Source organism: Cyclopterus lumpus, chromosome 14, assembly GCF_009769545.1.
Source record: "Cyclopterus lumpus isolate fCycLum1 chromosome 14, fCycLum1.pri, whole genome shotgun sequence".
NCBI classification, from domain to species: Eukaryota; Metazoa; Chordata; class Actinopteri; order Perciformes; family Cyclopteridae; genus Cyclopterus; species Cyclopterus lumpus.
The window spans coordinates 2992033-3004532 of NC_046979.1; the positions used below are offsets into that span (position 1 = coordinate 2992033).

At 45.0% G+C, this 12500-nt stretch overlaps 1 protein-coding gene across 1 annotated transcript in view; it reads right to left on the reverse strand.

The window, feature by feature from the left end:
• Positions 1–12500, reverse strand: part of LOC117742757 (pterin-4-alpha-carbinolamine dehydratase 2-like) — a 15144-nt gene that overhangs the window by 1036 nt on the left and 1608 nt on the right. Inside the window, exon 3 of the mRNA XM_034550376.1 lies at positions 715–795. Coding sequence (XP_034406267.1) covers positions 715–795 — 81 coding nt within the window. The remainder of the gene's footprint in view (positions 1–714; positions 796–12500) is intronic.

A 12500-nucleotide genomic window follows, 5' to 3' on the forward strand; every position in this document is an offset into this window, starting at 1 on the left:
CCCCACACACACCGATATTTCAATCAACCGATGAGGTTTCATCCTGGAGAGCAGCTCCACTATTAAAGCTTAATATTGAGAGCCAATAAAGCAGAACATGAATGAATATTAACGGAATATTAGCGGTAGCTCAGCGTGCACTGCATCTTATTTCTTGGGAGGCCGAAGCGCCGCCAGAGTGGGATTTATGTTCGAGCGCCCGGGTTGGAAAGTGCCGCGGGGGGGGTGGGGGGGGGGGGGAGAGACCCTCAGCACCGCGCTGCAGCCACTTTAATAAAGAGTGGATTAGGAGCCGCATTCCTGTCAGAGCGTCCCGCTCCGCCACGCCGTAACTCAGCAGAGCTTTTTTCTTCTTCGGGGGACTGGGTTCTTCATATCAAGCGCTACTTTATTCCTGAAGGAAAAAGCGAGAGAGTGTGCGTGGTGGGCAACTCGTGGGGGGGGGGGGGGGCATTTGCAGAGCTTTTCACAGGATAGACGACGGGATTAGAGCGTGGAGCTACTGCAGGTTCTGACTAAACGGGGGTGTTTCGGAGAGCTCTTCAGAACCAGTTTGACATGGAAAAAGATTAATCCGACCCAATCCGGGGCCGATTGATCTCGGTGTGCCTGTAATTGGTCAGAAGCCAACATGGCGGTGACTCAAAACACCGTAATCGCTTTTTAGAAAAGAAAAATGGTGCCTTGGGCCTGCAGCGCGGGGACAGTTATTACCTTGTTATAAACGTTGAACCATTCTGGGTGATGGTTCATCTTCTCCGCCTGCAGAGCCACTCGAGACATGAAGCCGAACGCCTGTTCAGGGAGACACGATCGACTGTCAATCAAAAGACATTCGGGAATGTAGCCTCGAAAAAAAAAACTGCATCGATAAAAGTACAACAAAATAAAATATACAATACTTATTAATGCAAATAACTGACGAAAATATGTTAAATAAATGTGATTTTGAACTGGTTTTTTCTTCTTCTCACTGTGCATATAGATATAGTTATTAATCTGACGGGGAAATGTCAACGCAAAAACTACACTTTACTGTACGTAGCAATGCAATAAACAACAATTGTCAATACTTTTAATAATCTTTCTTTTTTTAACCGTTTATAAAAGCGTGTGTATTGCTGTGAGGTGGACGACATGCAAGTAAAGCTAAAATAAATGTCTATACTTTATAGCCGAAATGTTTTGTTAGACAAAAAAGGTAAAAAAAAAAAAAAACTGCCAACAATAATAATAATAAAATAATTTAGTGAAACTATTTATAAAAAATAAATAAATAAAATCCTCCTGTAGACATCTTACAAAATCATCACACTACGTCGTAACAAATGTGAAATGTCATAAATCAGTCAGTTGTTTTATTTAATAATAGATTTGTAAAATAAATATATATTTTTTTAAAATGGTAGAAAATTGTTGACAATTTCCCCTAAAAGCTCACGGTGGTTGTCTCCAAACATCTTGCTGGACAAAACCCCAAAAAGAGAAATTAAATATGCAATCAATTGGAACGCTAAAATAATCCAGATAATATTCAGATTTGACCAAACCAAACAATTTGGGCATTTTGTTCAGACTCGACGATCAAAGCTGCAGACGGACGAGACACACACACACACACACACACACACACACACACACACACACACACACACACACACACACACACACACACACACACACACACACACACACACACACACACACACACACACACACACACACACACACACACACACACACACACACACACACACACACACACACACACACACACACACACACACACACACACACACACACACACACACACACACACACACACACACACACACACACACACACACACACACACACACACACACACACACACACACACACACACACACACACACACACACACGGCTCTCTCTCCAATCACAGGACATCCAGGGAGTGATTATGGTTATTCTAATTATCTACAAAGAGGAGAGTGAAATCCCTCGTCATGCCCACAGTGAGGAGAGGAGGAGGAGGAGAAAGAAAGAAAAAAAAAAAATCAGGTAGACCTATTTCAGAGCAATTTCCCACTGCAATCTCAATTAAGCCCCTAAATACTTCCTCCCCGCCTAATTAAATCAACTGAAACGCCATTGTTTACTGCACCACCTGACATGACGAAACAGAATTACTCTCGCCCGAGAAATTAGTGCGTTTGTAACCAATTTCTGGAGACGTCCTGTTTCGCGTGGCCCGGGCGCGGCGCGGCGGCTGTAACACGATCGGCCGCTCGATCTAATTGGTTATCAAGGAAAAAAACGTCTCCTGATCAATTTAAGTAATTGGCATATTCCTGGAACTTGACCCCCACTGGCACCAATTTGGAGAGCGAGGCGGTCTGCCTTTCCTCAGCCCTCATTGACTCTAATGGAGATGGCTAAGCAGCCTGTCAGGTCAGGTGTTGTCCAAACATGTCGTCTCTGTCTCGCCCGCCCACTCACTCTCTCTCTCTCTCTCTCTCTCTCTCTCTCTGGGTGGAGCTCAGGCTAATCTGCTGCTGAGGAACATTGAGTGACAGGTAAAAGGATTCAGTGTGAACACTTAAAAGCTTCCTGCATATCGTTCCATTTCTAAACACCACGTTCCTTCAAAGTAGGAGGGGGGTACTACTACTGACTCTACTACTACTGACTCTACTACTACTGACTCTACTACTACTGACTACTACTAACACTGACTATACTACTACTACTCCTACTATTGACTGTACTGCTACTGACTCTACTACTACTGACTCTACTACTACTACTGACTCTACTACTACTACTACTGACTCTACTACTACTACTACTGACTACTACTACTGACTCTACTACTACTACTGACACTACTACTACTGACTCTACTACTACTACTGACTCTACTACTACTGACTCTACTACTACTACTACTGACTCTACTACTACTGACTCTACTACTACTACTACTGACTCTACTACTACTACTACTACTGACTCTACTACTACTACTGACTATACTACTACTACTAACTCTACTACTACTACTGACTCTACTACTACCACTGACTATACTACTAATACTCCTACTATTGACTGTACTACTACTGACTCTACTTCTACTGACTCCTACTACCACTGACTATACTGCTACTGACTCCTACTACTACTGACTCTACTACTACTACAGACTCTACTACTACTGACTACTACTACTGACTCTACTACTACTGACTCTACTAGTACTACTACTGACTCTACTACTACTGACTCTACTACTACTACTGACTCTACTAGTACTACTACTGACTCTACTACTACTACTACTGACTCTACTACTACTGACTCTACTACTACTACTGACTCTACTACTACTACTGACTCTACTACTACTGACTATACTACTACTGACTATACTACTACTACTGACTCTACTACTACTACTAACTCTACTACTGACTACTACTACACTACTACTACTACTGACTCTACTACCACTGACTATAGTACTACTGACTCTACTACTAACTCTACTAATACCACCACTGACTCTACTATTACCACTGACTCTACTACTACTGACTATACTACTACTGACTCTACTACTACTACTACTGACTCTACTACTACTACTACTGACTCTACTACTACTGACTCTACTACTACTACTGACTCTACTACCACTGACTATAGTACTACTGACTCTACTACTAACTCTACTAATACCACCACTGACTCTACTATTACCACTGACTCTACTACTACTGACTATACTACTACTGACTCTACTACTACTACTACTGACTCTACTACTACTGACTCTACTACTACTACTACTACTACTACTGACTCTACTACTACTACTACTGACTCTACTACTACTACTACTGACTCTACTACTACTACTACTGACTCTACTACTACCACTGACTCTACTACTACTACTGACCCTACTACTACCACTGACTATACTACTACTACTCCTACTATTGACTGTACTACTACTGACTCTACTTCTACTGACTCTACTTCTACTGACTCTACTTCTACTGACTCCTACTACTACTGACTCTACTACTACTACTGCAGACTCTACTACTACTGACTCTACTACTACTGACTCTACTACTACTGACTACTACTACTGACTCTACTACTACTGACTACTACTACTGACTCTACTACTGCAGACTACTACTACTGACTTCTACTACTACTGACTCTACTAGTACTACTGACTCTACTACTACTGACTATACTACTACTACTAACTCTACTAATACCACCACTGACTCTACTATTACCACTGACTCTACTACTACTGACTATACTACTACTGACTCTACTAATACCACCACTGACTCTACTATTACCACTGACTCTACTACTGCTACTGACTATACTACTACTACCACCTCTACTGCTACCACCACTGACTCTACTACTGACTCTACTACTACTAACACCACTGACTCCGACTACTGACTCTACTCCTACTATTGACTGTACTACTACTGACTCCTACTACCACTGACTCTACTACTACCACTGACTCTACTACTACTACTACTACCACTGACTCTCCGACTACTGACTACTCCTACTATTGACTGTACTACCGTTTTCAGGATTCTGGCCTTAATGGACCAGCATGTGTTAATAATGTGTACTTTCTTATTTATTAGAGGGAGGATCCCTTTTAAGAAACGTCTGCCAACCGGGTCAGACCACTTTAAAAGCAACAACATCCCACTGACACCGTAATGTCGATTAAACAACATTACTGCAAACATCTGCAGACACATCTGTATGATACGTTTCCACATATTTCCTAACTATGCAGAAGAGGGACGAGAAGTGTAATTTTTCTTCCCAAGCCGGCTCACGGCATGAAGCATTTTGCCGGTGATTAAGAACAAATGCTGTATTATAAAAGTGTGTTTTATATTTTGCATTTTGAATCCATTGGATTGACCAGTAAACCAACCCCAACCGGAGCTTAAACTCATTATCCAAACTTCAAAAAGGGGCCTGCGTCGAAAAACTGCTTTTAATCAAGCCAAGTGTCACGCTTCCCCGGGAAAAAAAAAAAAAAGAAAGTTGCACGTCCACGTTCACGCGGAAGGTAATTTGGGAGGAAAGCGGAACGCGAAACAGAAGACGACAAAGAAAAGCAAGAAATCGCCCAAATAACCTGAAATCCCGAGAGGCGGCGGTCCCTCGGGGGCAGTAAGGAGAGCAGCGGGACGACAATGTCTGTCACCTGGAGGTCGTCTCAACGACCTCCACTTGAGCCAAACAAGGAAATAAAACCAACCCCGCCACGCGTTGCCGAGGCCTTTAATGTCAACAGAGGTCAAGGACTCTCTCTCTACCCCCCCCCCCCCTCTCTCAAAGTGCTTCGTTTACCCCGTTTGAGTTATGAACGTCTCGGCTCTCCGTCCAGCCGGCCGTCCGCTCGCTACAACCGGCCCGACAGGCTGCAGCTGTCAAGAGTCAGATAATTTGACATGACATTATGCAGGCCCTCCCCCCCCCCACGTCTTAAATAATCAGAAACACCCGACAGCAGAGCAGAGCCACCCCCCCGTCCCCCAAAGCGCCCAGTTTTTATAGCAGCCGATTTGGTGCTATTACGCCATGATTGTCATACAACACTGGATGAGACAATTTGACGTGGGGGCCGAGCGGTGTTCTGCGTCTCACTGCGGCCGTGGACTGGAACACGGGACTCGGTTTCAAACACATGTGTCTGTTATTTACAGATCGGTTTTCCACCGCCGCGCGGTCCAGGGGCTTAGAGACGCCTGCTCTGTCTTGCCAGGACTAAGTGCATGCAGATTGTTCCTGCTCTTGCTAGCCTCTGACTGACAGACAGACACACACACACATATGCAAAACCTCCTCGGCGTGCATGTGTGTGTGTGTCGGACGCACATGCAGACAAGCCGCTCGCCTCCATTACACACTGCCATGACTACCCGATGATTAGCCTGCGAGCCCCATCATCACCCGCGTCAGCCCCCCCCCCCCCCCCGTAAAAAAACCCTCCGTCCTCTGCAGTGAAAGGCAAGAACGCTGTGAATTGCACGGCGGTGGTGGTCATGATGATGATGATGATGATGATGATGATGATGATGATGACCACCACCACCTCTTACGCCTCATTTCTCTCCAGCTGGCCCGGACAGCGCTGCCCCGCCGGGGTTGACGTGTAAACCATAAAAAAAAAAAAAAAAAAAAATATTTAATAATTTGGAAGCAAACGCTGAAGTTCTTTTGTGGCTCACGTGTGAACGTCATAATCTTCTGGAATGAACGTTCTTAACGAGCGCTCCAGGGGCGGTGATGCACGCCGTGAACCCTCATTAAAGTGACGGTTATCGCGGTCAGCTCCTATTTGTGCAGCGAGCGTCGTGTCCTGTAATGCCCCCTCATTAACTGCAGGGTCACCAGCAAAAGGGTTTAAAGAGACAGCCGACGTCAGGTTTACTCAACCGCCTCCGCTTGTGGGCGCCGCACCTCGCCGCTTCACCTGCAGCCATTTTTTATTATTTTTTTTTTCACGAGATAAGACGAGTGACGCGGCGGCGGCGCCTCCGGTTCCCGGGGAGCGTTCCATTTTGGAGACGGACGTGGGAACGGAGCGACGCTGAGCTGCGAGTAAAGGATACGGTGGGAGGGCCATCATGTTTACATGTGGGTGTAAACTAGAGGGTTTTAGATATGGAGTTTTTAAAAAGGCTTTTTTTTTTAAACTATTTTAAATAATCCAGAAAATTCATAGTTTGACTTTTTTTTACCATTAGAATTAGATAAGTTTATTTATGACAAACTCTTTGAGGTTTAGCATCTCTTCAAAAGCAATTAACTAAAACTTTAATTGAACAATTAATTGAGTTGGGGTAGATGTCTTTTTCTCCAATACTGACAAATCAATACATTATTTTTTTCAATTATAAACTTCATCTGTATTCAAAAGGTATTCATTCACAACCTAATATTACATATATATTACTTTCTGCACACACAATTACAATGTTACATTTTATAATAGTTCTATTAATTCAATTAATACGCAATGTCGTCGAGATGTTTACAGTCGTTCCAGAAGAGCTGGTTGAATATTTTATCACCCGACTCCTACTGGATTATTATTACTGTTCAAATCTGGCATTTTTTGACATTTTCTCTTCCTTCTAACAGATGAAAATCAGATCAAAATGACCAAAGTCTTCAACCGGCAACCAAAGTCTTCGACCGGCAAACCAAAGTCTTCAACCGGCAACCAAAGTCTTCGACCGGCAAACCAAAGTCTTCAACCGGCAAACCAAAGTCTTCAACCGGGAAACCAAAGTCTTCGACCGGCAATCCAAAGTCTTCAACCGGGAAACCAAAGTCTTCGACCGGCAATCCAAAGTCTTCAACCGGCAACCAAAGTCTTTGACCGGCAATCCAAAGTCTTCAACCGGGAAACCAAAGTCTTCGACCGGCAATCCAAAGTCTTCAACCGGGAAACCAAAGTCTTCGACCGGCAAACCAAAGTCTTCGACCGGCAAACCAAAGTCTTCAACCGGCAACCAAAGTCTTCGACCGGCAACCAAAGTCTTCAACCGGCAAACCAAAGTCTTCAACCGGCAACCAAAGTCTTCGACCGGCAACCAAAGTCTTCAACCGGCAAACCAAAGTCTTCAACCGGCAAACCAAAGTCTTCAACCGGCAACCAAAGTCTTCAACCGGCAACCAAAGTCTTCAACCGGCAAACCAAAGTCTTCAACCGGCAACCAAAGTATTCGACCGGCAACCAAAGTCTTCAACCGGCAACCAAAGTCTTCAACCGGCAAACCAAAGTCTTCAACCGGCAAACCAAAGTCTTCAACCGGCAACCAAAGTATTCGACCGGCAATCCAAAGTCTTCAACCGGCAACCAAAGTCTTCGACCGGCAAACCAAAGTCTTCAACCGGCAAACCAAAGTCTTCAACCGGCAAACCAAAGTCTTCAACCGGCAACCAAAGTATTCGACCGGCAAACCAAAGTCTTCAACCGGCAACCAAAGTATTCGACCGGCAACCAAAGTCTTCGACCGGCAAACCAAAGTCTTTATCATAATTGAACTGATGGAGACAAAGTCCAGACGAAGCAGGAGAGGAAGACGTTCACAGAGGAGCTCCCCAGACACCCTGCAGAACCAGAGGAAGGTGAACCAGGTGGAGGAGCAGATCCACCACAGGGACCCTGAAATCATGGATATCTGCGAGGAGGAAGAGAGTCTCGCTCGGAAGCTCCAAAAACCAGCTGTTGACGAAAACAAGCTCAACTCCTCCGGAGCGAGAAAGCTTGGCAAGCTGCATACGTCGCGCTGGAGGAGAAGTTCACAAAAACTGGGCTTGAAGGAGCGAGAGCTGGGAGACCAAAGTCAAAAGCTTGGCAGGCGAAGGGATGGGAAGTTCAAGAAGGAGCTGGCCAAGAACGATCTGTGTGCAAAATTAAAACAGGTGGAAGACGAGAAGAAGGACGACCTTTAGAGACGGAAGTCAAACGGATGCTTGTAAAACGGAAGGAGGAGGAGGAGAAGGTTTAAAATGTAGGAGATGGAAAAGAAAGGGAATAGAAGAAGAAAGCTGAGATGGAAAAGAAAGCAGGAGGCAAAAGAAAGAGAAGAAGGAGAAAAAGATCACCTCCACCTGTGCAGACTTGGTATATTCTCCCCGTGTTTTCTACCGCCGCTCATGTTTCCTCCCACAGTCCAACGTTTAAATAATATTATGCACTTTAAGCCGATTGGAAAAAGGATCAATCAAATCACATTTCTGTGAGGGTTCCCTCCTGGTGCTCAGGTTTCACCAACAATCCAAAGATGGTGTTTATTGGACACTAAAATAAATAAATAACATCATTTAAAATCAAATAAACAGTTGAATAAATAAATAAACACAGTATAAATGTACACACAATGCCCGTCTCTTTCCACAAAGCAAGCTCAGTAGTCATACTAAGTTTAGGAGCACGCTCGTGTATTTTTTTATAATTACATAATTGACAAGGTTGTAAAAGTAAACCGTTCAGATAAATACTTTGAACAAAGTCAACTCTGCAGCTCACCGATTTAAAAGATGCGTTTTTAATCCGCGCATACATATTTTATTATTAATTTCATTAAATCAGCCGCACGTCTGAGATCTGTTTCTCTTACTAACTGAAGGGCGAGAAGGAGGTTCTCCCTCTGTGTCGGTGGGGGGGGGGGGGGGGGGGGGCTCTGGGAGTTCAGCTCCCCAGGGGGCTCAGCTTCAGTCCAAGGACAACTCATCCAGCACAAGGGGAGCGAGGCCCGTAACGAGAGGCCGAGGCTGGAAGGAGGTTAGCCCCCGGGAAAGTCCAGAAGCTTCCGGTACTCGTTGGCCGTTTATGGAGCTTTGGGGGGGGCGCCGTTTGTCCCCCGAAGAAAAAAAATGCCACCTCGGCTCATTTCTAGAATCGTGGCTGTACGTTGTTCCCTCTACTGCATATTTAGAGATTACGGTAGCGGGTTGAGGAACTACCAAAAAGTACACTTGATTTCAAAGACTATACCCAATCGATAAACCCCCCCCCCAGGCCAGTGTTGCCGACTCCTCTCCAATGAAAGTAGCAGCTGCGGCTCCAAAAAAAGTCGCTAAATCTAGCGGTCTAGTCTCTTCGGTCCTCCTGCCAAAAGCAAGCCACGCCCCCCAAAATGATTACTATAGTTTTGAAGATTACTAACTCCGCCTTTAAACTCAAACCTTTAGCCGACGGTTTGTTGCACAGAAAATTAACCAATTGGTCGATTTAAAAAAATCGATCAAATCCTTTCGTCTTTAAAATGTCAAAAAAAACAACTATTTTGACAATAAATTAATCTGTTTGAGCGATTATTAAAAAAAAAGAAAAAAAAAGAAGATCTTCTGATTCCAGCTTCTGACATCTAAATATGTTCAGGTTTCTTTACACCTCTTTATTCATAATACACATACCAACCTCTTAATTTCTCAGAAAATCAGATTATTTTTGCACAACATCTTTCAAAATTGTCATCCATCCATTTTTTTCTTGATGGAGCGTTTATTCTTTGAATGTCGAGATAACTGAATGCACTCATTCATGTACCCGTTGAAAAGTTTCTCTCCCCGAGCGGCTTGTTTGCTTTGCAGGAGAGACTCCACGTAATAACCAGCCATATTTACACCCATAAATGCCCCCCCCCCCCTCTCCCTCCATCACTGTATGACTGAGTGTTTGTGGGTAAAGACTGAATGCCGTCGTCAACTTCGGCTGGACGTAACACAACGGTGGAGCACGCACAGCTCACCTACACAAAACGGCATCTTATGGAGGCGACCCGTTGCGTCGCATGAATGTTTCCACTCCATCTCCCCCCCTCCCCTCCAAACGTAAAGCAGATGGTCATCTGTAAACACACACACAACATACAGCTCGACGCGTAAACAATATCAGTGACTTAAAAAAAATAAAAAATTTAAAAAAACAACGAGCACGAGCCCCAATCGCAGTATTAAAAAAAGACGAGCACAGATGTTTCCACATGTGATTGCGGAGGGATTCTCACTCCAGACGGAGGATTTCGCCTCTCAGAGCTCATTAGAGATGACTCTCGTTCACTTCTCAGACGACGGGCGATCGACGCAGAGTTTACCCACATGTTGCAGACGAATTACCGAGCTGCTGCAGCAGCGTTTCCACTTGCTGTAATCAAAGAACGGGAAAAAAAGAAAGAAAAGAAAAGCAAATCCAGCTGTCATGTTCTTTCCCCAGTTAAATTTGCGGCCAGGAGGGGGGGTGGGGGGGGGCTCCATGTAGGGTTTGTGAACCTTTACTGCCGCCTAGAGGCCGCAGGGGGGAAGTGTTCCCAACTCACACAGGAGGGGGATTTGTTATTCTCATTATAACCTCTCGGGGATCTGATTTTCTCAAGCCCATCAATCGCAGATAAGTGGCGAATGGAAATCGGCCAGCGTGTCGCTCCTCATCTCCAGATCCCCCCCTTCCCCCTCTGGTAAAAAAAGCCCTTTAAGAACAGCCATGAAAGTAGAAAAAAAAATAAAAAAATGCATCGGATCTGGAGAGAGAGAATAAAAATGAGAGAGAGAGAGAGAGAGAGAGAGAGAGAGTGAGTGAGTGAGAAAGACAGACAGACAGACGGAGAGAGTTGCCAGCATGTAGAATTGGAACAACATGAGCTCATTTCCCAATAACATGGGGCACAGGGTGGGAATGAGACACAGACAGAGACAGGGATGGGAACGGAGGGTGGCGACGAGCACACACACACACACACACACACAAAAAGATCTTTTAAATAAAAAAAATTTAAAAAAAGCAACACACATCTACCAGAAGGAATGATGGGGGTTGTTAGTGGTTTGTGAACCAGATGAGACATTTTAACCAATTTGATTGTTTGTGAAAGAAATCATTCTGATCGAAGCCCCCCCCCCCCCCCCCAACACACACAATTGCTGCCAACTGGCCGCCTGGCGCGTCTCAGGGTAATGCAGCCTGACGGGTCGGGGTAAGAGGAGAGGCTTTTCGAGCAGATGGGGGAGGTCAGCGCTCGCACCCGCGACTTCAAACGCGGTGGAAGTGTAAAAACAGACTATTTCGGGGAGCTAAAACAACTAACGGCGGGATTAGAGGAAGTCCGCTAAGTGGCCTCGAGATGTTGCAGTTTACTTTCGCCCCATGCAAAAGGGGCGGAGGCCCTCCCGAGAAAAGAAGAAGAAAAAAAAACGTTCAAACATGACTTTTAGTGTCTCTTTTTACAACCAGAAGTAGAAGATCCACCACACGGGTCACGGTGAGTGGGACGTCCACGAGACGATCGCCTGGAAATGGGCAGTAATACATTTCTGTGCCGAAACCGGGAAACAGGAACGTTAAATTAAAAACACTCCCACGTTTGTTTGCAGTGCTACTTGAGGCCGGAAGAGTGACACAGAAGGTGGACCCCGAAGAACGAGCACGGGGAAAATACTGTTCACGACAAAAGAATATTACAAATTCAAATCTGTGGGAACGCCAACGTAAAAATCAGGCAGCAACGTGGAAGTCTCTCAAAGCTGCATTCTCTCTACTGACCACCAGGGGGCGACTCCTCTGGTTGTATAGAAGTCTATGCTTCATGTGTTAAAGCTGCATTCTCTCTACTGACCACCAGGGGGCGACTCCTCTGGTTGTATAGAAGTCTATGCTTCATGTGTTAAAGCTGCATTCTCTCTACTGGCCACCAGGGGGCGACTCCTCTGGTTGTATAGAAGTCTATGCGTCATGTGTTAAAGCTGCATTCTCTCTACTGACCACCAGGGGGCGACTCCTCTGGTTGTATAGAAGTCTATGCTTCATGTGTTAAAGCTGCATTCTCTCTACTGGCCACCAGGGGGCGACTCCTCTGGTTGTATAGAAGTCTATGCTTCATGTGTTAAAGCTGCATTCTCTCTCCTGACCACCAGGGGGCGACTCCTCTGGTT